The sequence below is a fragment of the Pelodiscus sinensis genome, chromosome 2, assembly GCF_052426305.1.
Source record: "Pelodiscus sinensis isolate ZL-2025 chromosome 2, ASM5242630v1, whole genome shotgun sequence".
NCBI lineage: Eukaryota > Metazoa > Chordata > Testudines > Trionychidae > Pelodiscus > Pelodiscus sinensis.
In genome coordinates, this window is record NC_143053.1 from 17,437,379 (window position 1) to 17,464,609 (window position 27,231).

At 45.1% G+C, this 27,231-nt stretch overlaps 1 protein-coding gene across 4 annotated transcripts in view; it reads left to right on the top strand.

Annotated features, from left to right (window-relative positions):
• Nucleotides 1–27,231, top strand: part of ASAP1 (ArfGAP with SH3 domain, ankyrin repeat and PH domain 1) — a 315,920-nt gene that overhangs the window by 74,060 nt on the left and 214,629 nt on the right. For 3 of the 4 annotated variants that reach the window (XM_075920136.2, XM_014573856.4, XM_075920138.2), the window contains 2 exons: nt 9,183–9,269; nt 26,510–26,639. In XM_075920136.2, coding sequence (XP_075776251.2) covers nt 9,211–9,269; nt 26,510–26,639 — 189 coding nt within the window. In that variant the 5' untranslated portion in view covers nt 9,183–9,210. Of the gene's footprint in view, nt 1–9,182; nt 9,270–26,001; nt 26,216–26,509; nt 26,640–27,231 lie in introns of those variants that run through there. The other variant, XM_075920139.2, reaches the window with a different exon arrangement.

The following is a 27,231-nucleotide window of genomic DNA, read 5'->3' on the forward strand; positions in this document are numbered from 1 at the left end:
CAGCAGCAGTGAGCTACTTGCTGTGAGTAAGGGTATCCTGAAAAATGTATCTTTTCTATTCCCCCACTCCCACCCACACACCCCATGAAGCCCAAGATTTAACCTCACAGCTCTTAACGTTCTGAGTGATATTTAGTTCAGCTGTTACTATCTCATCCACCTACCCTCAAAAACTCTCAAATGTCAAAACCATGAAAATAATGGAATTCATTACTCCCTTGGCAAAAAAGGATGCCATTATAATACTATGGTATATTACGCTGTAATATTTTATATTCAAGTAACAACTCTCATCCAAGAAGATCAAAGCTCTTCCAAATGTTAATAAACTAAGCCTCCCAATAATATTCAGCTGGAGATGCATAATATAGCATTTGTGGTAGTGTATCCTATAGATAAGATTGGTATGGACATTCCATTATAAATTTCTATTTTAATTTCTCCAAAATGTTCTGAAAAGATTTTCTTTGGGAGTTGACACATTCAGTGTTGGATCTTAGTCCAAAGGTTACTTTAAATATATACTGTGACAAGGTCCTAGCCCCGGCTCCTCATCCTGGGACCCTTCTTCATCCAAAAATCAACCCAGAGACCCCTTCTGGTGCAATCACCCATGCCTTTTATTGTCCATGCCAATTTCCCACACCTGTCTATTTACAGAGCTTTGTTCAATACAAATTCAGCTAGCCTCTCCTTCTGGCTGGGGAGCACTGCTCAGCCACTCTCTGGCTCCTCCCCTTCCGCATCCCCTCTGGCTGCCTTATTTAGCCCATTGGCTAATGAGGCCCTCTGCTGTTTCCTATTAGCCCCTCAGGCATGGGTTTGCTAAATTGGCTTCAATTGCCCTTTTCAGACAAGCTGTAGTGGCAGAGTTCTGGCTTACCTAGCAGCCTGTCACAATACATACTTTTTTCTACTGCAGGGGGAGACTAATAATGTAAATTGCTAATAGTTCAAACATCATCTTAATTGATTCCTGTGTGGATCAGTTGATATAAAAGTGTGAAGACAACAAGTTATTTGCCACTGAACAATTTATTTTTGGCTTGCAGTCGGAAATTCTGTGAAGGTGTCTAATTTTCATTTTTAATACCCTTTGGTCTCCTGTGAAAACATTACATGCTTCTCATGTCATTCTCAGCCATTTGGAGTGGTTCTGAAGATTGCAAGGATGGTAGAGCTAGGGACTGCTAGAGATTAAGGAATGTCTAAAGGCACTTGAAACCTGTTTTATAATGCATTACGATTCATTATTATTACTTTTTATTTATTTACATTATATGTGCATGCTTCTTTACAGACAAACTTAAGAGGTCCTGGTGCTTATAATCTAAAAGCCTGACTCAAAGTTGATGAACATCAATGTAAAGGTTCCCATTGACTTTAAAAGAGTCCGGATCCAGTTCTAAGATCATCATTATGTCCTCTTTACTGTGCAAATAGTCACTTTGGTTTCAAGGGGACTAGTCACTGAGTAAGGTAAAACTCAGTGTAAGTTTTGGCACAGACACAAAGGGGAGGGAAGAAGGGGGCTATAGTTAACTCTACAGGACTTCAGAGGATGTAGTTAACTATTCATTAAAGAAGGGGATAATCCACAATGCAAAGCTAGCCATAATATGTGAGATTCTAGGAGAGATTCCAAGTAGGAGCATGTAATTTGTTGGTGCACAGGAGGAGAGAGATCCAGGGGGCAGCATGAAAAAGAGAGAGATGCTAGAGGGAGAAGATTTAGAAGGGCTCAGTGAGGTAGAATAGGTTGGCAGAGTTTAATACACAAGCATTGGTGCAGTCAAAATATGGTCCTGTGGTTAAGGCAATGTCTACGCTACAAATTACATCCATATAATTTACATTGCTCAGAGGTGTGAATAATCCATACCCCTGAGCAACATAAAGTGATACCTACCAAAATGCTGGTGTCAGTGCTGGTGACAGGGCTACATCAGTGGGAGAGCATCTCCTGATGACATAGCTGTAGCCTCTCATGGAGGTAGGAGTTAAGCAGACAGGAGAGTTCTCTCCTAGCGGCTTAGTGTCTTCACCAGAAGCATTACAGCGGCACAGCTTCAACTGCTGTAGTGTAAACAGCCTAAATATGAGGAAATCTGGGTTCTGTTTCTGTTATAGACTCCCTGTGTGACCTTGAAATCCTGGAGATTAATTAGGGATAATACTTTTGTACTTCAAAGGGGGCTTTGTGAGGAGACATTGATTAACATTTGTGAGGTATTCATACATTGGATCGATGTGGGAACTGAATTAGTACTAGGGATGTTAGCATGTACTTGTTTACATGATTAACTAATAAGCCCAGGCTTATTGGTCAATCTTAATATTGTAATTACATGCACACACACCCTTGCTGCCTCTGTCTCAGGAGAGGAGCCAGGAGCCAGTGCCCATGAGGGCCAGCTTTTAAGCCAGCTCCCCATGCGTGCTGGCTCCCACAGAGCCTCCCCCACACCCATGGCTACACACAGAGGCAGCAGCACAGGGAGAACAGGCAGGAGAGGTGCTCATGGGAGCCGGCTCCTCACAAACACTGGTTCCTGCCGAACCACCTGCCCCACTGTGTTGCTGCCCCTGATAGCTCCGGCTTCCGCCTGTTCCCCTGCGTGTAAACATGTAACCATTAAAAAAATTCAGTGGTTGCATGTTTACACAAACACACAATATTTAACATCCCTAATTAGGACCTATATCAAGGTAGGCAATAAAATGGCAGCAGTTTGGCAGGGTTAGCCACTGGTGAGTTGCCACCACTATATTTACCTGCTCCTCCACAGTGATCACAGCTCCCGTTGGCTGTGGATTGCCATTCCTGGCAAACGGGAGCAGCGGAAAGTGGCATGGACCAAGACACCGCTTCCCACAGTTTCCAATGACCAGGAATGGTAATCCACAGCCAATGGGAGCTGTGGTCGCAGGTAAATATAGCAGTGGGAGCCTGCCGGGGCTAACCCTGGTAGACCGGATCTGGCCCATGGCCCAGTATGTGCCCACTCCTGACCTTGAGAGATAGTGGGAACCGAGTGTAGAAATATGTAGTTTGTTTCAATGCAGAGCTGTGGTCACAGAGTAAGAAACTCACGGCAGGAGGACCACAGGAACTTGCAGTTCTGACTTCCCTAATTTTTCATAAGGAAGCAAAATTACCTTGCACGTGGCTGCAGACAGCTCTAATTGTCTCTAATTTTTATAATGTCTGCCCCACAAAGACAATAAGGAAATTACTGCGTACAATTCAGCCCACAATATCTGTTTTAATATTACAAATCGATAGCAGAGGACGTTAAGCCAAATAATGTGATTCATCTATAATGCAGGCCTATTTTCTACAGACCCTTCAAGAAATAGACTATTATTATACTATTACTGACCTAACAGTGGTGGAGGGTGATACTGGCAGAGCAGGTGTCACCTCTTATCAAGATTCTTAGGCCTCACTGAACACTGATAAATGCATAGCTGGAAGCCAGTCTAACTCACTTGAGTGTTAATACTGTTAAAAAAAGATAGAGTTATAAGACTGTGTTTAGTCTTTATGAAATGCTTGTAGGATGCTGCATGTGTTTAAATATAACCTGATAACGTGAGGTACAGATGTTCTAAGTAAGATAAAGTGTTTGCTCTGTAACTATAAAAGTGTTTGCTTTAAAATCGTACACCCCCACAGTCAGGAGAGAAGCATTTCCAACAATGAAATATTAGTTTGCCCAAGAATTATCATCTCCTCTCTAACAAAGGAAAGCCCATAGACACCTGAGGATAGGTGTGGTAGACACAGGTATGGAGGGCAATACAGCATCCCCCCCAAGTTTTGTCCCAGCAAGGCCCAGCACTGGGATCATGCCCCCCAGCCCATGCCTGTGGGCCCTATTGTCACCCAGAATCCTTGCCACTAGCCCCTCCCCCAGGACCTTAGCTGTCTGAGCTCCCAGATGCTAGCCCCAGCATCCCAGCCACCAACTCCACCACTGCCCAGGGTTTTTGCTGCCACCTGGGGTCCCAGCTGCTGACCCCAGTGCAGGCCAGAATCCCAGCCCCCAACCCCAGGGCTCTGCAGCCACCCCCAGCTGTAGTCCTAGCCTGGGCTGGTGAGGGACAAAGAAAGAGGTAAAGAGGGGATGCAGCTCAACACTCCCACCATAACAGTTGTTCAAACAGCACAGCAGAGAAGCCATTGTGGAACATCAATGGATGAAAGACTTGTTGATTGCTCCCCAACAGCTCAGAAGAGGAGACATGCACAAACACTACTCCTTTCAGCACGAGCTCTGTAAAAATAGAATAAAAGTCCCTGTCAAGAAGATATTATTACCTTATGCTGCATGGACTTTCAGGAGAGGGCAAAACTTCTAAACATAAGCAAGGGGTCCTCAGTTTTTTAGCATGGTTTAGTCCTAAAGGACATATAGAGATTGTGTATTACAGCAGCTTCTATTACTTTTTCCATCCTCAAGACTCCTGTTCGTTTGCGAACGTTATGTATTTCCTTATTTTAAGGAAAGTGATTAGGATGATTGTATTATTATTTATTTTAATTATTCAGCATTTAGCAGCATAAAAATTATTTGAAGATTTTGATTGTACAAAGTGCTGGGAACTCACATTTCCTTTTGAGGTCAAACTGGAGCTGCTGAGTGCCAAGGCCTTCTGAAAATCAGGCCCAATGTCATTTGAACTCGCCACAAATACTCCTGTCTCTGCTCAGTGAAATACAGTATGAACCTCTCTAGTCTGGTTCCCTCGGGACCTGACCAGTGCCAAACCAGAGAGTTTGCTGGACCAGGGGTGGGCAAAAGTGTCTAGCAGAATTACCAACACTTCCACTGCTTACTGACATGTTAGAAGACATTTAGGGTTAAATTAGAATCAAATAACAGCACAGAACACTGAGAGCCAGGACTGGTGGCTATCAAGAAACTTTATGGCTACGTCTACACTGGCATGATTTTCTGGAAATGCTTTTAACGGAAAAGTTTTCCGTTAAAAGCATTTTCGGAAAACAGTGTCTAGATTGGCACGGATGTTTTTCTGCAAAAGCACTTTTTGCAGAAAAGTGGCCGTGGCCAATCTAGACGCGCTTTTGCGCAAAAAAGCCCCGATCGCCATTGTCGCGATTGGGGCTTTTTTGCACAAAACAAATCTCAGCTGTCTACACTGGCCCTTTTGCACAAAAGTTTTGCACAAAAGGGACTTTGCCCGAACGGGAGCAGCATAGTATTTCCGCAAGAAGCACTGATTTCTTACAGTAGGAAGTCAGTGCTTTTGCGGAAATTCAAGCGGCCAGTCTAGACAGCTGGCAAGTTTTTCCGGAAAAGAGGCTGATTTTCTGGAAAAACTGGCCAGTCTAGACACAGCCTATGGGACTGCAGGAAACTTGGCTAAACCCACGATAAGTGGACTTCTGGCTAACTAAAATCATGCTGGATCACAGATGTTGCCAGAGCACAGAGTGCCAGACTAGAGAGGTTCAACCTGTACATCAAAATGCATATTAGTGATGTTGTTCAAACCAAAGACCAAGGTGCAGCTGAAGAGCATCTAGTTTGGCTTGCACCAAAGGAGCACAAACATCACAAATTTATGGGAGATTTTGCCATGAAATAAGAGGAATTTTCTTTCATTACACTGTCATTTAATGTCGTGCTTTGGACATGAAAATAGCAGCACTCACCTTCATGAATTATATCAGGGCTAGGTAAAATATAATCTGCGGGCTGAAAGTGGCCCGCCAAGCTGCCAGAACCAGCCCACAGGAGCCTCAGCTGGCTCCCTGCCTGCCCCACCCCCACTCGGCACTCAGTTAAACCAGCTACTGCAGGACCATGTGCTTCTGTGAATGCTGAGAACCTGGGGAAAGGCACAGAGGGTTCTCACACTGCTCCCCGCCTCCAGTATCTCCCATTGGTCAGTTTCCGGACAATAGCAGCTGCCTGTTTACAGGACAGGCAGCATGTTAAGTGTCCCTCCCCCCCATCTCCCCTGCTCACAAAGTTTGCAGCACATGGCTCTTGTAGCTGTAGTGAGCGGTACGGGGGTGTGGAAGGCAGGGACCTTGGTTCAGGTACTTGCTGGCTGGGAGCCACCCAGGTAGAGTCTCCCAGCCAGAGCCTGCCTCTGGCACCCCAGCCCCTCCCTCCCCAAACCTTCTGTCCCCCTCCTGTACTCCTATCCCATGTAACCCAAACTTTCTGCACCCCTGCTCCAGCCCCCAAACATCCTGCCAGACACTGCACCCCCTCCTAAGCCCATTCTCAGGTCACACACTTCTCCCAGACCTTGCACCCCAAACCACAATCCCTGGACATAGCCCAAATCCCTGTACTCCCTCCTGCATTCCTGCTCCAGGTTACAACTAGGGATGTTAAATAGTGGTTAGGAAGCTAATCAAGTAGCCGATGGAATTTCCTAGCCTAGGGCTATTGGGTAGTTGACTAGTCCCTTACATCCCTAGTTACAACCCCATCCCAGACCCTGCACCTCTCCCCTGCCCGGGTTATGACCCGCTCCCAGACCCTGTACTCCAGTGGTTGGCAAGACAGCCTCCGTGGGCTGGATCCGGCCCGCCAAGCCCTTTGATCCACCCTGCAGATGCTCTGCTGCTCCCCTGTCCCCAGGCCAAGTGAGACCTGTGGGTAGAGAGTGCACGAAGTGTCCTGCCCTCTGCCAGGGGCATGCGGCACCAGAGGGGAACAGCTGGAGGTTCTCTCTAGGTGCCACCTGCCCCTGGCAGAATGGTGGGGGGAGGGGCAAAGACTTTGCATGCTCCCCCTCATGCCAATAGGGATCTGTGGGCAGGAGAGCACATGAAGTCTCCTGACCCCACTCCTTCTGCCTAAGCTCTGTCCCTTTCAGGGTGGCCTGCGACCACTTCTGAAATTCATGAGGAGGCTCCCCCTTCAAAAATAATTGCCCACCCTGAATTACATACAGTTGGACCCCCCTGGTCCAGCAGCCTCGGCAGCCTCACGGCAGCCCTACCAAAGCCCCTGGCAGCCTTGCCCACCTCACAGAGGCCTCGCCGCTCTGTTGGAGCGCCTCATAGCCCCGCCGGCCTCATGGGATCCCTGCCACCACCACCCTGCCAAGAACTCCTGCCAGCTGTGGGCTCTGCTTCCTCATAAGCTTCACCCTCCCCTCCCCATGCAGGCTTCTCTATTTCACCATGGGCTCTTGTGCCCCATGGCCATTGCCCTGCTGGCCAGCTCTTCTCCAAGCCACCAGCAAGCTCTACTGTTGGGGCGCATTAGTCCCACAACATCCGTGGTCCGGAATGTTGCTGGACCAGAGAATTCCAGACCACAAAAGTTCAATCTATATATTTTTGTAATCTTTACATTTCTAAGCCATGCTTTTCAGCAGAATCTAGATGCCAACAATAAGGTGATCCCATGTAGGTCTAATAACCAGCTTTTGTTTTATTTGCAGACAATCAGATTTGTTTCTCTCTTGTATAAAGTCTCATCATTTTTATACTATCACCCAACCATTTTCTGTAAATTGCAGTAGGAAGCAATACTTCACAGCATTTACTGATAATGTAGTCTGTTTATACAGAAGGTACAAGGGCTATAATTACTACATACATTATATATCAAGGTCAGAGTTCTGTGATTCACTCCATTGTTTGGACATAAAGGGAGTTGATTTTCAGCACCGTGGTGTACAACTACTATTATTTTTATATCAGTGAGTGTAGAAACAATATTAACATTTGCTTCTTTTAGTTTTTCTGCTTAGGTGAACTTAGTTCATACATTCCATGAAAATAGGCTGGTTAATATTTTCCCTAAAACGTTAATTAGAGATGCAAAGTATACATGTTGTTCGGGCTGTGTATTATTTTTGAAGAGAAAAAATCCAAAGCGAGTAATTAAATTACCTATGGATGGTAACACATGAATTGTAAACAATATCAAATACACATACTGTAACTGAAGAGTAGAAACACGCCTCTTGATCCTCTTCTCTCCTACACCCACTCCCAAACCTTTCATGCCACCACTGCTACATTTGGCATAGCCTCTCAAAAGCGACAAGGAGTCCTGTAGCACCTTATAGACTAACAGATGTATTAGAGCATAAGCTTTCATGGGCAAAGACCCACTTCGTCAGATGCATGTAGTGGAAATTTCCAGAGGCCGGTATAAATATGCAGGCTAGAGATAACCAGGTTAATTCAGTCAGGGAGGGTGAGGCCTGCTTCTAGCAGCTGATGTGGAGGTGTGAACACTAAGAGAGGAGAAACTGCTTTTGTACTTCGCTAGCTATTCACAGTCATCTTGACACCATCAGTTCAGGATTAAACAAAGCCTGGGAATGGCTAGCCAAGTACAAAAGCAGTTTCTCCTCTCTTAGTGTTCACACCTCCATATCAGCTGCTAGAAGCAGGCCTCACCCTCCCTGACTGAATTAACCTGGTTATCTCTAGCCTGCATATTTATACCGGCCTCTGGAAATTTCCACTACATGCATCTGACGAAGTGGGTCTTTGCCCATGAAAGCTTATGCTCCAATACATCTGTTAGTCTATAAGGTGCCACAGGACTCCTTGTCGCTTTTGTAGATCCAGACTAACACGATTACCCCTCTGATACATAGCCTCTCAAGTTATATATTCCAATTTTATAATTCCTCCGTATTTTCTACCGCTTTATCAAATATAACTGCCTCAAAAGCTAGGACCACCACTGCTTCTGGTGGGAGATTATCTTATGATCCAAGACAATGTTTCTCAAAGTGTTCTGCAGGAAAAGCCGCTAGCGGATCCACACCACTTTGTTTACCTTAAAAGTCTGTTGCCATGGAGCCTCACGGCTCCCATTGGCTCCAGTTTGCTGTTCTAGCCAAGGGGAGCTGCGGGAAGTGGTGGCCCGGGCCACACCTGCTAGTGGCTCTCCCAAAGCACCCCATGGTCCACTTTCAGAAACACTGTTCTAAGTTCTGTGCACTATGATGACCCTTGCAACATGAAGTACAATAAAACAAGTATAGTTTCTTATTGAAAAAATAACTTAAGTAATTTATGTTGAATTTTTTACAATTATTCTTGATACTGTGGCTTTTATAGATTTTGGACATTGTTTCAAAACTAAAGTTTAAAAAAAGGACATTACAAGTTCTTCAGCTGTGTTCCCTGTTAATTACTTTTCTCACTTTTTCTCCTGTTGCAGGTAGTTTTCTTGTGGTGACAGATGAGACATGAGATCTTCAGCCTCCAGGCTTTCAAGTTTTTCTTCAAGAGATTCATTATGGAATCGGTAAGAAAGCAAAATGAAATTTTAGGTAAAAAAAAAAGGTTGCTGGTTTCTAGTATTTGCCACCTTTAAAAAAAAGAACCAAACCAAAAAAACTCTCTCACAAAAATACCAAATGCAATATTTGCCAATTCTTCCCTTTCTGTTTTGATTTGGGTTTGGACTAATTACAAAAGATGCTGTGCAGGGGAAGGCAAAAAGCACTACTCAATCATTCCTTTTTAAGTCATAATTGTCTAAACACAGAACAAGGCAAATACTAATATGTATTAAATATTTCATTTTGTATTGTATAGATATGTTTCAAAGCTTCTTAGCAAAAGAAATCTAAAAAGCAGCCGTTTGTACCATTGTGAAGTGCATGCAGATCTAGTAAATAATGCTCATTTAACTTTTAAAATAGCACACATTTGAAATCAGCCTGTAAGGCATTTGCAGTCCTGCTAGGACTTGGTGTGGGGGCTTTAAAAAGCAGACTCTTATTCGTTTTGGTGATTAAAGAACAGCACACAGTTGTCTAAATATGCTTTTGTTTATTCCGTCTGTGAATGGTGAATACTGTTTTAAAGTTTGCACTGTACTTCATTAGACCACAAAAAGCTACATTCAGATTGCCAGGATATCCTGACTTGAACCCACAGCAACTACAAAATTCAGGGTCAGGACTGAAATTTGAGCCTCCCCTGACTCACTAGATCCATCTATTGTGACACATGATGCTTCCGCCTACTTTAGAGTCCTGAGAGGGGTTAATTGATATCATATCATATAGATAAACTAGAATAGCCTAAAAATCACACTAAATCTCTGTTTTTATTAGCTTGCAGCTTTACATCTAGGCCTTTTAAAAATGTGTAAGTTGTCTGCTAAGCCATGCCAATTTATTTTTTAAGTTTGCTACTGCATATGATTTTAAAAAACCAGCTGGCATGGCCTAGCCCTAGCAAGTAAACAACATGGTTTAAAAATACCCATTTGTATATAGATTTAGGCTAATTTTAAAACACATTTCATACCATTCCTAATTAAAAAAAAAAAAAAACCTTCATGAAAAGCTAGGACAATTAAGGCATAAAAACTTGAATTCGTGTTTCAAAGGCCACCCTCACCCTTCCAGAAGATCAGAGGCCATGCTCTAGCTTAAACCCATCGAGTACACTGAAGTAGTCCAAAATTCTAGCCCTACAAGCCTGAGTCGATAGACCTGGGCCAGCCAGCCAAGCTGCAGTGCAGACCACAGGCATGAGAACTAGAGGTGTGAGGGGGTCCTGCAGCACCACCATGTTCTATGTAGGTCCTGGTTGCCCTCTGGCCCCAGGTCCTAGCTACTGCCCTGTGCCTGGGGCTCAGCTGCCACTCTGCCTGGGCCTGCCTCCTGTAGTGGACCCAGCCTTGGCCTCCTTAGCGGGCTCCCCTCCTCCCAGAGGCACGGTCCCGTTCCTGGACCCAACTCTGGGAGGAGGTGGATGGGGTGCTGACCTTCATCCTGAGCTATCCAGCTATGTCTATACCAGTGGCGCTCGAACATTTTTAATAGGGTGCTGACTTTCAGCACCCCCCTGTTAAAAGTATTCAAGCACCACTGGCGTAGACATACCCTAAGCTATATCCAGCTGCCCTGTTCTAGTTTAGAAATAGAAGCAGGTCTTAATCTACACTGTAGACTGTAAACACCCCTGACTTCATTTTCAAACCAAACCTCTTTGAGTTATTCCAGACCTTTGCATCCTGAAATCAGTATGCTTCAAATGCTTCAAGTTTTGCACATAAACAGACAAAATGGATTTTTTTTAAATTTATAACAGCAAGAACAAAATTGCTCCCAAGCTGAAACTTTGTATGCCAACTTCAAGTCTGGAGTGATTATTTTTGGGTGAGTTATATATGCCTGGAAATAGAGTTTTTATAAAGGCAATGCAGACATATCATTAAATGCAATAGTTGTAAGGGCCAGGGGCCTTTCCTATACTATCTCATATCTGTAGATTAATTTTATCAATACTATATCATATCTGTAGACTCATTTTATCATCAGTATAACAAAATACCATTCAAGAAATTAAGCAATAAACAGTCAAATATGTTCACTCAACACAAGCCATCTCTTGGATTTCATCTGCTAAAATTCTTTGGAACCACAGATGTGCATGTTTGCAAGACTGGGGTTTTAGCAGGATAATCTCTTTTAAAAACAAGTATTTTAGGATACATCTTATATTTTTGTATACAGCATAGAACAATTATTAAGAATTATTAAGAAAGGGATAGAAAATAAAACAGAATATCTTACTGCCCCTGTATAAAATTATGGTACACCCACATCTTGAGTACTGTGTACAGATGTGGTCTCCTCACCTCAAAAAAGATATTTTGGCCTTGGAAAAGATTCAGAAAAGGGCAACTAAAATGATCAGGGGTTTGGAACAGGTCCCATATGAGGAGAGGCTAAAGTGACTGGGACTTTTCAGTTTGGAAAAGAGGAGACTGAGGGGGGATATGATAGAGGTCTATAAAATCATGAGTGGTGTGGAGAGGATGAATAAAGAAAAGTTATTTATTAGTTCCCATAATAGAAGGACTAGAGGACACCAAATGAAATTAATGGGTAGCACGTTTAAAACTAATAAAAGAAAGTTCTTCTTCACACATCACATAATCAACCTTGCCGGAGGAAGCTTTGAAGGGTAGAACTATAACAGAGTTTAAAGAGAAGCTAGATAAATTCATGGAGGTTAGGTCCATAAAAGGCTATTAGCCAGGGGATAGAAATGGTGTCCCTGGCCTCTGTTTGTCAGAGGCTGGATACAGATGGCACGAAACTAATCACTTGATCGTTGCCTTCGGTCCACCCCCTCCAGGGAACCTGGCATTGGCCACTGTCGGCAGACAGGCTACTGAGCTAGATGGACCTTTGGTCTGACTCAGTACGGCCGTTCTTATGTAACAATGGGTCCCTGATCTCCCTTAAACTACTATACATTATCACAGGTCCTGCCACTGTTATCTTAGATGCCACAGGACTATTCCTTGATTTTAAAGGCTGTGGTCTGAGAACGTATCATTGTTGCGTATTATTTAAAAACTAGACAATTAGCCTGTCATAAGATGGGATTTTCAGATCTCTCCTCCACGTCAGTTTTCTCTCCTGAGCCTCCGATCTCTCGCTCCATCTCTCTCTCTCTCTTTCTTTCCTCCTCCTACTGCCTCCACCCTCCCCCTCTCTCAGCTCTCCTCCCCCTCTTGCCTCTCACTCGGGGGATGCTGTTGCCTGAAATGCTGGCTGTTCCCTCTGGGCGGCCCGTGCTGCATGGGGAGCGCAGAGCCCAAACGGCTGCTTGGCCACTTGTTCCCCTGCGGCGGCCCGGCTGAGTGGCACAGATGTCAGCCAAGTGCCATGGCAGGAGGCGAAGGGGGGGGGGGGCGAGGTGGTAATGTACATGGCCAGGCCCCACCCCCTGGGCATGTACGTCACCGCCCCGCCCCCTTTCCCTTCCGCCGTGGCATTCGGCTGACTTCTGCGCCGTTCAGCCGGGCCACCAAGTGGGAGCAAGTGGCGCAAGCAGTTGTTTGGGCCCCGCGTCCACCCATGCAGCACGGGCTGCCCAGAGGGAACAGCCAGCATTTCAGGCAACAGCACCTCCCCAGAGGGAACAGCCAGCATTTCAGCGTTACAGACTCAGACATTGGGCTACTATATAGATGATAACATTATAATAAAATGAATAAATAAGCAGACTAATTCTTATAGTACTTCTCATCTGTAGATTTCAAAGCACTTTAACTGAAGAGTCAAATTTTGTTATATCCCCATTTTACAGGTGAGGAAACTGAGGCATAAGTTAGTGAATTGCCCAGGTCAAATAACAGTTCCAGTAACAGAATCAGGCCTCCTGACTCTAAGGTTATGTCTAGACTACAGGCTTCTTTAGAAAGAAGCTTTTTTTGGAAGATATCTTCTGAAAAACTTCTTTCGAAAGAGAACATCCAGACTGCAAAAGTGCATCAAAAAAGCAATCTGCTTTTTCTAAAGAGAGCATCTAGACTGAATGGACGCTCTCTCACATGTAAGCTGTGATTGCTATGGACGGAGTGGCTACCAGGGCACCTATGCTTTTTCCTCTTTCCTCTTCTTCAGAAAGAACTCCTTCTTCCCCGTCCACACACACCTTTTTGCGAAAGAGCTCTTTTGCAAAAAGGCTTCTTCCTCGTAGAATGAGGATTACCAATGCCGAAAAAACCCCTCTGTTCTTTTGATTTACTTTTGGAAGAATGCAATTGCAGTGTGGACGTTCCTCAAGTTTTGTCGGAAAAACAACTGTTTTTCCGACAAAACTCTGTAGTGTAGACATACCTTTAGGCTTTGTCTCCACTGCCCTCTCTTGTGCAAGAATATATGCAAATGAGTCCATCAAGCCTTCTTCCCCACTCTGGCATGATGAATGCAAAAGTGTGGGCCCGCAAAAGTATCCCAAAACCTTATTTTTCCAGGCTTTGGTATAAAACTTCTCCCCAAAATCTTAAAAACCTAGATTTTGGGGGTAAAATCCACTGCCACCACCCAAGTAAGGATAAGAAAATCAGGGGGGAGATCACTTGGGAAATCTCACTCCTAAAGTAAAAACCAGGACACAAAAGTTAACCAATGCCAGGTTAATAAAAAGAAAAGAGAAAGAATTTTTATTATCAACACAATATTCCTGTTTCAAGCATAATGACTAGATGGAAAAGTCACAAGGTAATATACTCATGGGGGGAGAACCCCACCATGGGCCAGGAGGTTACTTACAAAGGAGAGAAAAATCCATTTCTACATGCACAGACATCAGATCCCATTTCCCAAACCATAAGCAATAAAACCTAACAGAGGTATCTAAACTTTACCCTACTTACATTCAGTGAAGAGTCTTTTCTTGGAGGGAGACATTCTGTCTGTCTCCCTCAGCAGCTGGAGAGAAACTGCCCCAGAGACAAAGGTGGAAAAACCCCAAAATTCCTTTGTCCCGGTTTGAAATTCTTAGCTACATTCCTATTGGCCAACTCTACCTGGGTTAGGTATAGTTAACCCCTTAGTCTCCAGGCTGCTGGCTAACTCTCATGATCAGGGCTCGACAAATAATACAATCTACTCGCCACGGGCACCATTTCTGCACAAGGGGCTTTTGCGCAACAGCTGTTCTTCCTGAAAAAAAAGCAGTAGAATGGCTCTTGCACAAGAGGGGGTTTTGCGCAAACTGGCGGCTCATTAAGTATGCAAATGAGGCGCGGCAATATTCTCCGCTTCACCTCATTTGCATATTGTCTTGCACAAGAAAGGCTAGTATAGACGTAGCCTTAGAGTTTGTCTATGCTGCAACTGGGAGCATGTTTCCCAATATGAGTAGACAAGCAAGCACTGGCTTGCTTGAGCTATCACCCTGAAAATAACAGTTTAGCCAGAGATAGTGCAACTTGCGTGGTCCCCCCGAATATGTACCCAGCAGTCCAGTGGGTTTTTATTCAGACAGCTTACCTGAGTTGTTGCCCATATCGCCTCTGGCTACGCCACTATTTTTAGTGTGTTGAAAAGCATTCAGCCAGCTGCCATGCAGAATGTAACCTTAGGGTGTGTTTGCATGACACCTGAGAGGTATAATTTCCAGCTCAAGTAGATGTATGTGTGTTTGCCAAAAATAGCAGTGTGGCCAGAGCAGCATGGGTGAGAACTCAAGCTAACCGCAGAAGGACCTTGCACAGGAGGCACGGCCTGTGCCTTCCCAGCCACACTGCTGTTTTTAGTGTGCTAGCTCACCCAGAGTTAGCATGCATCTACCTGAGCTGGGATTACACTTCCCAGCTGGCATGTAGTCACACCCTTATCCAATTCCCTATCCAGTGAGCATACTACAGGTTGGACCTCCCTGGTCTGGCACCCTCGGGACCTGACAAGTCCCAGATGAGGGATTTTGCCAGACTAGGGAAGGTCATTTTTAACCCCTCCCACGGGCCCCCCTGGCCTGGCCACTGGCTTCCCAGCTGTCTCCACAGCTCCTGCTGGCTGTGCTGCACTGCTGACTCACTGGGCAGCCATTGCTGCTGTGGCTCTTCTTGGTAGCCTGGGGCTCTCTGGGCAGTGCTGCGCATTGGGGCTTCTTGAACACATGCACGTGCTGCACCAGGGTTTCTTGAGCAGTCCTGTGTGTTGTGCACTGGGGCTCCCTGGGTAATCCCATGCACTCTGCGCACCAGTGTGCCCAGCCCCATGAGGCAGCCACATGCCGGGTCTCCCAGCCCCGCTGCCACGCACTAGATCCGTGGTCCCCAACACGGTGCCCGTGGGCGCCATGGCGCCCGCGGGGGCATTTCAATGCGCCCGCCAGGTGCTCGGGGCTGGCCTGGCCCCGGGCACATGGCACACGGGCGCTTGCGGGGAGAGCGCGCTTGGCGGGGGGAGTGCCGGGCGCGCGGCACTCGGCGGGAGGCGGCGGGGGGGAGCGCCGGCCCTGGGCACGCGGCGGGGGGGAGCGCCGGCCCCGGGCGCGCGGCACTCGGCGGGAGGGGGGGAGCGCCGGCTCCGGGCACTCGGCACTCGGCGGGGAGGAGGGGGAGCTCCGGCTCCGGGCGCTCGGCACTCGGCGGGGGGGAGGGGGAGCGCCGGCTCCGGGCGCGTGGCCCTTGGAGGGGGCCCTGCCCCCGGGCGTGCGGCTAGGTGGGGCCCGGCCCCCGGGCGCGTGGATGGGGGGGGCGCCCCCGGGCCCTGCCCCCTGGCGCCCGGCGGGCAAACGGCCACGCCCCCTGGCGCCCGACAACCTAAAAAGGTTGGGGACCACTGCACTAGATGGTCCCCCCATCAGCTCCCTGTGGGCAGCCCACTGCTCTGCTGGCCCTCCAGGGATCCTTACTGCTGGCCCTCCACCAGGTCTCTCTGGTCCTGCAACATCCATGCTAAGAGAGTTTTAACCTTTATCTCCCTATGTGGGCTGGAACCCACCTCTGTATCAAAGGGGGGAGCAAGAGCCGGTGCTGGGGAGAGCTGGCTTAAAAGCTGGTTTCCCCCCAGCACCATATCCGCAGTGCCGCCTGCAGACAGGGGCTGCTGGACTCAGCACAGCTTCTACAGTACTACACTTAAACTGCAGAGCCACAACAGGGGTAGGTATCAAACTGGTGGAAGCCGGGACTGCATCGGGCTTGTTCAGTCCCGACTCCCGCCTGCCCAGCTCTTACTACATTTAAACTGCAGAGCTGTAGTGGGGGGGTAACTCCTGGAGGTTTCGTCCCTTATCGACTAATTGTGTAGGCAATAGAAATTCTATTGACTACATGATTAGCTATTTACTCGCTTCTTAACATCCCTACCACAAAAGCTCATGATACTATTTACATTTTTTGTTAGTCTCTAAGGTGTTGCAGGACCATTCATTGTGAATGTTTTTCAGTTACAGACTAACACCGCTATCCCTTCTGAGACTTATGATCATGAGTGTTAGTTTAATTGTCCTGATAGAACTGGCAGATCTGCTTAGGTAGCGATGTAGCAAAATCACTTCCTCTATCAGAGACAGAAAATATTGAAATGTTTTCAATATGGTTTGAAGCACTATTTCATCTTTTTATTCTGGAGAAGCCTACTGCACCAGCTGCCCTGCAACCTGTTAATTTTTGCAAAGTCTTTCTGTCTTTTCAGTCAGCACTGTTTGTCATATTAAAAGCTCAGTCTAGTTACTTCTGCCCGTCTTCAAGACCTGTTACTATCACTTTCTAATACAAAGAGGAAATGTTCTAAATTCATGGTTATATTATTTTTCCTCTGCTGTTATGCAAATGCCATTCACTGGCCTTGTTGTTACAGATGCCTGTATTTGCATTTCATCCTGTCAACTGCCCAGCCCAAGCAGTTCTGTAACACGCCACAAACAAATGTCCAGGCAGACTGTCAGGTCTGTTCCCCACTCTTACACTCTGAGTGCAGAAGGTGGGGGCCCACGCAAAGTTCAAAAAGAAAAAAAAATCACCCTTGACTCTACAGACACTGGTTACAAAAACCTTCCCCCCCGAATCACAATACATAGATTGTGGGGAATTGTTGTCACCATCAAATGATTTTTATCCCTAAAAAACCAGGGATGAACACTTGAACCTGCCTCCAGGGGTACCTCAAGCTCTTTTGCCCTAAAAGAGCTTGAAAAAAGAAAAGAAGAAAACAAGCTGCAGTCTTTAGTAGCTAACCTCTTAGTCTGAGGCATGCAGACGCACGCACACAGACACACAGACCTTCCAGGACACAAGACTCAAATCATCATCTTAAAAAAGGTGATTTTTATTATAAAAAAGAGACAAACTTGATACAGCATACATGGTTGCTAGATGTTACAGAGCAACTAAGGAAAACAAATTAAAAGACAGAGAAAAGTCTCTGGGCACAATCCGAGATGATAAATGGGGAAGGGAGGCATAGATTCACAAAGAGCAGTTCAAACCAAACCACAAAATAAACAAAAAATACCCTGAACGCAGCTAAATTCCCTTTACTTACTTCCAGTCTTCCCTTTGTTCAGTCTACTTCCATTCCCCAAATTCCTTGGAGGCATGGTAGTCCTGTCTGGGTTTAAATCATTCTGTCTCTCTCAACTCATGGGGTTTTTTTTCTCCCGCAAGGTGTGTCTAGATGACAGGATTTTTTCGAAAAAAGTGGCCTTTTTTCGAAAAAACTTCCCCTACGTCTAGACAGCTGCCGTGGTCTTTTGAAAGTAAATCAAAAGAACATGGCAGTTTTTTCAACCTCGGAAAATCTCGTTTTACAAGGAATAACACCTTTTTTTGAAAGTGCTCTTTCAAAAAAAGGCGCTATGTAATGTAAACTGTGCTTTTTCGAAAGTACTGGTTGTAGTCTAGATGCTCTTTCAAAAGAGGCTTGCAGTCTAGACATAGCCACATAAAGAAAGCAGGCAAGGAATCTTACACAATTCAAATTTCAGCCCTCTATCGTAATTGATTCTCCCGGTCCCCTGCCAACACCCTTGCTAGCTACCTGAGTTTAACCCCTTAATCACCGGGTGCTGAATTTTGTATTCTTTAACTGAAGATGCTCCATTTAAGAATTTTCTAATTTGTAGGAAAGATAATTGTGGTATGGGCGGGGGGGGGGGGGGGGGGGGGAGGAAGGGGAGAGCTTAGTTAATCAGGGCTTTCCCTTACCTTAAAGAGTCTAGATCAAATTTGATTCAAGGAAGAGTAACCATTTTTCAGTTCCTTGCTGTGTTAGTGTTTGCCAGTGCAGAGGGGCTGAAGTTTGTGGCAGATACAGGCACAACAGTTCCAATGGGGACAGTCTTTCCACCCTTCCACCACTTCCCATGGTGCACTTTGTCACTGCTTAGGTGGCCTTTCCAGTTTATTATCTCCACTCCTGTCCACACAAAAGCCAAGTTTGCTAAGAAAACAGTCATGATGAGGTCCTTGGTGTGTTTGTCTTCTGGCAATCAACTTCAACAAGATTTTTTTCCTCTATAAATTCTCTGAATATACTCTGGGGTTTTATCTTGTATAGACTTTTTAAGGTAAGGGAAAGCCCTGATTTCCTAAGCTCTCCGCCCCCTCCCCCCAATACCACAATTATGTTTCCTACAAATTAGAAAGTCTCTTAAATGGAGCATCTTCAATTAAAGAATACAAAATTCAGCACACCTATAGCAATAAGAAGGGAACATCTTCTATGGTATTGTCCTAGTACCAGTTGGTGTTAGTTCCTGTCTGCTTTGTTTTTATTTTGGCAGGATACAGAGATCCCAAAGAATAGATCATTTCTTGTTGTTGTTACTATGAGTCTGGAATGCCATTATGCTGTTTGTCTGTATGGCTCTTGATCTTGCATGACAACACCAAAAACAAAGGCACAACTGAATCAGCAAATTAGTCTACTTAATCTCATGTAACTTAATGCTCTACTTAGTTTTCAGGGGTTTTGCTTTCAGCTGCCCTCTGACACAGCTATTTGAGTGCATTCAATATTAGTATAAGCGCCTATCATAGGACATTAAAGATAAAGTGGATGAGAAGCAAAATATGTAGTCAGTTAAATAATGTTTTATTTGATCTTTTTCACATAGAATTAAACTGACAGAACATAATGTTAGTAACATGTCATCTATAATGGGAAAACAATGGATCTTTTTTCCCTATCATATTAATATGAAAGACTGCAAAAAGAGCCTTTTGTTTAGATAGCTATTTCTGAAAACACAACTGAAATGCTCTGAAACTGAAACAGTAATTTCCAAAATAGTTGCCTGTGTTTCCTTATCTAATTTTAAATGCCAAGTAAAGAAAAATACTTGAAGTTGCCAGTTTGAAAACAGAAATCAGCTGATGTTTGTATCAAAAACAGCCAGAGAAGAGCAACAAAAAATCCTTGAGACAGGAATCTAAGGGAAGCTGCTGGATGCTGTAACTTAAAAACACATGACAAGCAGAATACTGTATATAGCTGATAAGAAATTTGATTTTCAGATATAACAGAGTTTATGTGAGGTAGAATGACAGCTGCTTTCTTTGATTGTAAAGGCACCCAACTGCCAGGGGCCAAAAATAACAATAATTTCAAAGATTTGTTTGTAAATGTCATATCCCATAGTCTCTTTAGTGAAGGCAGTTTGCAATGTATCATAAAGGTCTTCTTATAGCAAATTAGCCCTGAGGTCAATACATGGTGTAGGCTTCAACATTTACAATAGATTTAGCCTTTCACTGTGAGTACATGATGCATTTCATGTGAGATTAAAAGTATAAACATTCTGCATTTAAAATGCATTTTTGTTACCTGTCACACAAGGTTGAGTCAGCTGCTTGAACATGCTGCTGCAAGGACACTGTTTCTGAAGGTGAAACTGCTCCTGAATTGAACAAACACTTCAAGCTAAAGTGGAGTATTTAGTATTACATATCTATATATAAATAATAAATAAAAAGATCATTCAAGCTATGTGTGACTGAATGACAAAAAAAATAAAAAAATAAAAAAAATAAAATGTACTACATCTTGGTACAGCTGTAGCCACACTTGCAAGTAACAAGCCAAATTCATCCTTGCTTTAAATTTATTCATTTAGCAGATGGTTCTTTGTAGGCTCAACATTCAATCAAAATTATATCAGTGGCAGTTTTAGACATATTAATGGATTCCAATGCATATAGATATATATGTGTATTTTGTCTTAAAAGTAATGGAAGTTCTTTATATGTTATTATGAGACTAAACCTATACATATATAACCATAATATTTTATGTATATAAAGATTTTTTTCCCTGAGAGATATCAAAACATCTGCATACCTCTAGGACTTGCATCTCTGTCTGAGGATGAAACAGACCCTTGACTCCTCTTGCCTCTCCAATTACTGGCCTGTCCCTCCTTCCCATTATATGTGCCATCTACAATTGCTCTCTGGAATTCCTTTCTTCCAGTTTTATTACCTCTCTAAGTTGCAGTAGCAAGACCATTATTAAATATTGTATCCGAGTTCTGGTATCCACACTTTAAAAGTTTGTTGATAATTTGGAAAAGATTAAGAAAAGAGCTACAAGAATAATTCAAGGCCTGGAAAATCTGACTTTCAATAAGAGAGCAGAGAAGCTTTCTCTATTTAGCTTAACAAAGAGAATATTGAAATAATAGCACAGTTTGTAAGTACTACCTACATGGGGAAAAGATTTCTGATAGTAGAGGTCTTTTTAATCTAGCAGACAGGGGCAAAATATGATCTAATGACTGAAGCTAAAGGTAGACAAATTCAGTCTGGAAGTAAGACACAATTTTTAACTGACAGTCAGGGCCGTTCCCAGAGAGGTACAGAACCAGGGGCAACTCCCTCCAGTGCCCCAGGCCCTTTCTTCAAACCCTGTCCCTGCTCCACCCCCACCCTGCCTCTTCCAGTCCTTCCTCTGTCCTCTCACTCCCCCTTTAAATCCCTTCCCCCAGATTCCTCCTTCCAAGCAATGCGACTTGGCGGATTAATGGGGGGGGGGGGGGGGGGGAGTTGGTGCATGGTGGCAGTAGAGGCTGGACCCACCTGCATTCACTGCTGTGGCAGGAGCCACGGAAAGAAGAGAAATGCAGAAGCCTGCTTTATTCTGCCAGACTCCAGCACATTCCACTTACCACAACTGAAGAGGCTCAGTTGGTAGATGGCAGTGGAGCGGTGCAAGCTACTGCGCTGCTATGCTTCACACAGCTCCCTCCTCCATGGTGAGTGGGGTGGGATATGACCCTAGCTGACACCCTAGGCCAGGCGCTTAATCTTCTAGGCTGTCCTGAACCCTGCAGGCTAATATCTATATGGGGGACCATCCCATCCATAGGATGGTTGGGGTGGCTGCCGCCATGGAGCCCCCCAAAGTGTAGGACTCAGGGCAGACAACCTGAACCGTCGGATGGATGGGAAGGCTCTTGTGACAATAATTAATAGTTTATATAGGAATGTGGTAGATTTCCCACACTTTAAAGTAGCCCTTATATCAAGAGTGGCTGTCTTTCTAAAATATATGCTAGAGTTTATCTGCTAAACCAGAGATTAAAGACTTGATTCAGGAATAAATGTGTGAAATTCTATGCATTGTGCTATAGCAGAAGTTGGACTAGATGATCATAATGGCCCTTTCTGGCTTTAAAAATGTATTAAACACATTCTTAAAGAGACTATATTCTCTTTAGTCCAGCATCCACTCATACCACTCCGCTGAAACAGCTCTCACTAAAGTCCTCTAACAACTACTTCCTGGTCAAAGTTCAGAACTCCTTACTCTTTCCTCCTTGATCTGTTTGCTATCTTCAACATTGTCATTTATAGTCATCTTCTTAATATCTTTTTCTCCCCCAGGGTTTTATGACATCATTCCGTCCTACTTTTCCTTATCATTCCTTTGGTGTTTTCATTTGGAGGATCCTTCTCTTCCCTGTTCTTATTTTCTGTGTAAGTTCCAGTGTGGTTTTCTCTTTTTCTCCCTCTCCAATCTATCTCTTTATGAAGTCATTCATAAAGATGGCTTTAACTGTCCTTTTAATATTGATGACTCACAGATCTATGCTGCCACTCTGGAACTGTCTCCATGTATCCAAACCAAAATCTCAGTTTGTCTTTCCAACTCAACATGGCCAAAATTGAACTATTTTTTCCCCATACACTCCCTCCCTTCTTCTCTTTTCCCTCAACATTTCTCATTCAGTTTGGGGAACACAACTATCCTCCCTGTCACTTTGTTTTATAACTTCGGCATCATTGTTGACTCATCCCTCTCTCTAAAAACATCATATGCACACTGTATCTAATGTTGCAGTTTCTTCTTGTGTAACATCTCCCAAGATCCATCCTTTCTATTCCATCCACACAGTTAAAGCCCTTATCCATGGCCTCTTCTTGTATCTTGACCTTTTCCTTTCTGACCCTGACAAATGTATTCATACCTTACTTATAGCTATTCAAAATACTGCTATAAAATAAAGATCACCTTCCTGGCTCATTCAATCTCATCACCTCCCTCCTTGCATCTTGTCTCCATTTTCCCTCCACTACATCATGTAGTCATCACCTCTGTACCGTCTTTCACTTTAAGACCCTTCTAGTCTTCTCCTGCCCTACCTATCATCACTCCCACGGCACCAACAATACCCTCCTGAATAGCCCCGTTTATCAAAATCCTGGATAAAGTCTTGTGCTTTTTCTGATGCCACTACTTCAGACGTGGTAAGAACGCCTTGTAAATATCTGTAACACATGCTATATTATCCTCCTTTCAATTTCTCCTAAAAACCAACCTATGTCATAATGTTTCCACAATGGCAATACAGATGGCATGCTGAGACTGCTGTTTATTACGCTGGTCATAACTGCCTCACTGTAATCTTGTCCTCATGCTGTTTTCTTTTGTCTTAAAATGGGGCTTTTTGGGACAGGGCCTATCTCTTTGTTGTATTTTTGTTCAGTATCTAATACAGTGGGGCACTGGCCTCCAGGAACTATGGTGATACAAATTATTTATAAGAATAGCATCAGTGATAAAACACCTACGATTTACACAGACATGTTGATTGCAAGAACAGACCAGGGATACTGTAGTTGATTTACTTGCTTTTTTTTCTGTCTTATTAAGAATAGCTATTAAGAGAGTTCATTAATTAAACATGGACTCAGAAAGCACCCAAGCAATGGAATTATAGCATTTGAAGCAGGAGCGCCTTTTTTTTTTTTGACAAATGTTAATGCCTTTTGTACCCACCAGGGACTTTCCATGAGGGCAACTGTGACAAGCATCTCAAAGCTGATATTCAAAGTTTAAAAGCCTTAGACTGCAAAAGAAAATGTTAAAAAAAAAGGCTAGAAACAGCAGACAGCTATGATCCATGTGCTACTTGTAATCCATCTGTGAGCAAGTCCCAGGACTCTATAAAAGGGATAACAGCTGGTCACCTGCAAAGAGAACATGGTTACAAAATAGCTCCATTATTTTTTATTTTATTACAATTCCATTGTTGTTAGTTCATTGTTGTGTGTGTGGTTTATGAGTAGTCTTGGCCTCACCCTGCAAAATACAGAGCAGCTCCCGTGACTTCAGTGGGAGTTGAGCGAGAACACTATATCTTAGTGAATAGGTCACTTTTCCAGGGAAAATTGGAACCCTATTTTTCTTATTCCGTTTCACTTTCTTTTTACTTTTTTCCTCTGTAACGTATAACCAAAACCTAATCATCTTGTCAATTGCACAAATTCAATATTCATTGACCTCAGCTGAATGGATGATCTGTCCCAAGGGCTCTGACTTCATGGCTTCAGTGGTTGCAGTTTTTCAGAAGCTTATATCATCACTTCAGTTTTCATAGTTAGCCCTCTTCCAGCAAGGCTGTGCTAGCCAGCTGCCTGACCCTGACACCTTTATTTGTGAAAGCTCCTCAGTGTAAGGGCTGTACGACTGAGCCCTGCATCTATGTAGGTGAAAGCTATGTCATGTGAACAAATACAAGTCACATGGGCATAGGATGGGCTGCTGTTAAGGTACCATGATCAAAGAAAGAGACTTGTTCAGGACGGGCAACTGTTTCAGCACTGCTCATATTCTTCTGGCACAGAAAGGATGCAAACACTACTGAAAACATATATTTATGGGTAGGCACAAATCTATTACTTATGGTTTAAAATTTAGCCAAAAATTGCAATTATATTGCAATATAGAGTATTAGGTGACAAAACTTTTGTACGTTGTGGGGAAGTTTTTAAGAATACATGAATTTATCCAGTTCTCTATATTCAGCTGTTATTGTGGCAGGTCATAGAAAGAGAGGGGCACCACCCAGCATAATATACAAATGTAACTGAAACAGCAGATGTGGCTGATGATTATTCAGGCCTTCTGAGCCTAAGGTTTTTTTTTTTTTTAACAGATACATTTTAATAAGCACCTTTTTTCATCAGCTTGTTAATTCCTAAATTTACATGGAAAAACAATGCAGAAAATGTATTAAATTTAACTTTAAAAATAATCACTTAGGATTATAGAGAATATATCTTAAATATGAGGTCAGTGAGTGTATCCATCCCAGGAATCCTTTGTATGGCAATGGAAAATGCCAGGCTACTTTTTCTGCTGTTTTAACTCATCCAGGTGGGAATAATGATGATATATACAATCGTCGTTTCAGCATAAAAAATACAGATATAATAACTCTTTGAAAGTAGCACAATTTTCAATTATTTGTCTATACGTAATTTTATTTAAAATGTATTGTTTATGTTGTGTTCATAAAAACAGGAGCCCCCTACAATGAAAAGTGGAATGTGTGGGAGAATCAGCTTGCCTAAAATGTAATCTTATTGAGATATGAAATAACTTAATTTGCCCCTCCCCCATTACAAAATGCTTGCAATACAAGGATTTGTGAGTGCCAAAACCAGTCCAAGCATTTTAATTGGATGACTGTGATGGACATTAAAGAAAAAAAAATCTACAGCCGTGCCCTTGAGATTTATCTTGAGCTGATTAGATGTGTTGGGATTCATCCAGGAACTAGACTAGCAATTCATCGATCTGTGCTTTGTTGGGTGACAATCATTAACTGAAGCCAAGACGTTGCTAGAATTTAAACTTGTGCAATTGGTTAGAAATATTAACATTAGATGACATTCTTTAGGAAATGGTCTTATGGAGCGGTTTAAGTCCTACTAAAGAATTGCTCCGTTCTACCAAGAGGGGACTCGGCTATATGGATGTGTATAACTAGCACGGGGTCAGGCTGGTAAAGGGGAGGAGGGAACGGACCATCTGTCGTGTTAGAAGAACAGGAGAAAGGTGTGGGCCCTTCCCCTGCTGAAATCAGACCTACCTCGGTCCCCTCCCCCCGAGCTCGTACCCTCGTCCTTATGTTTGTGCTTTGACGGCAAGTACAATTCAACTCATTGCTTGCTCCCAGCCGCTGCGCAGACATTCACTCCGATGCCTATTTCCAGCAGCACAGGCCAATGCTGCTGAGGCAGGAGCCCTGCGTGCTGCGCGGAAGGGCAGGGGAGGATGCCGGTGCTGCCCAGCAGCGGCTGGAGAAGCCGAGGCCAGCCCGGGTGGGCTAGCAGCAGCTCCCCCTTCGGGGCTCAGCCCCCGCCCGTCGGCCCTCAAGGACCTAACCCAGCTCCCCCCCCCCAGCGGGAGCGCGAGGCTCCGGCCGGGCGCGGGGCAGCCCCGGGTGGCAGCGCGCCCCGCCGTGCGCGTGACCGGCCGGGTGCGGCGCAGGCGCAGAGCACTTCCTCGTTTGCCCACGTAACGGCTGCGAGAGGAGCGGGCGGGAGGGTTGCGCGGCGCCGAGTGTCACTCACGCAGCGGCTGTCAGAAGCGGCTGGAGCCCGAGCGACTCCCCGGAGCAGCCGCCGCCGCCGCCCCCCTCCCTTTTTTCCCCCCTCCCGCCCGGCCGGGGGCGCAGCCGGAGCCCGCACAAGTTAGTGCTCAACTTCCCAGCCCCCTCCTCGGGCGGGCGGGACCGCGGCGAGCGAGGGGTCCCCGCGGCGGCGCCTCAGCGGCAGCGCTGGCCGTGGGCAGCACCTCCTCCCGGAGCGGGCGGGCAGGGGCTGTGTCGGCCGGAGGCAGCCCCAGCCCGCAGGGAGGCGAGGGCTGAGCTGGGGCGCAGGGCGGCGGAGTTCCCGCTGCCCCTGCTCGGCGGGTGGCTGCTCCGTGTCTCTCCGGGGTGTATTTCATTAACCCCCCCCCGTGTTCCTTCGTCTCCTCCGGGCAGGATCATGCCGGACCAGATCACCGTGCCGGAGTTCATCGCAGAGACCACGGAGGATTACAACTCGCCGACCACGTCCAGCTTCACTACCCGGCTGCAGAACTGCAGGAATACGGTCACGCTGCTGGAGGAGGTAAATAACCCCCGCCTCGCCCCGCAGAAACGGCGGTGGGACAGGGGAAAGGGGCACCCGAGCCAAGCAAGGGCGAAGAGGCGGTGTACGCGCAGCGCTGTCCTTTAAACCGCTCTTGTAATAGTGGAAGCCTGGCCATGCCCCTTTTACACCTCTGAGGTCCGAAGCCGGTAGGTCTCAGACAGGCATGGTTGCGTGAGCTTCTTTACCCCTCTCCTCAGATTTTTGCCTTTCGGTGAAGGTGGCGGCAGCAGGCAGAAGACTGGAGGAATGGAGGTTGTGTTCTCTTGGGCAGCATAGTGTGGTAGATCTCGTCTGCTTGGCGAGGAATGTGATGATGGGAGGGAACTGCTGAGGAATTCTGCTTCAGAAGTGAGGCAGGGTGAAGTGATGAAGGCAGGGTGAGAAGATAAGTTTGGAAGAAACCATGGGTCTTAAGGAAAGCAAAATGATGCAATTGAACTGTCAGTTTGGTTTCATCACATTTAGCCTAGCAGCCTGATAATACATACATCATTGGTATTTAAACCTACTCTGCTGTTTTTGTGACTAGAAAGGGTGCTGAGAGGGAACTAGATATATTGTGTAACTG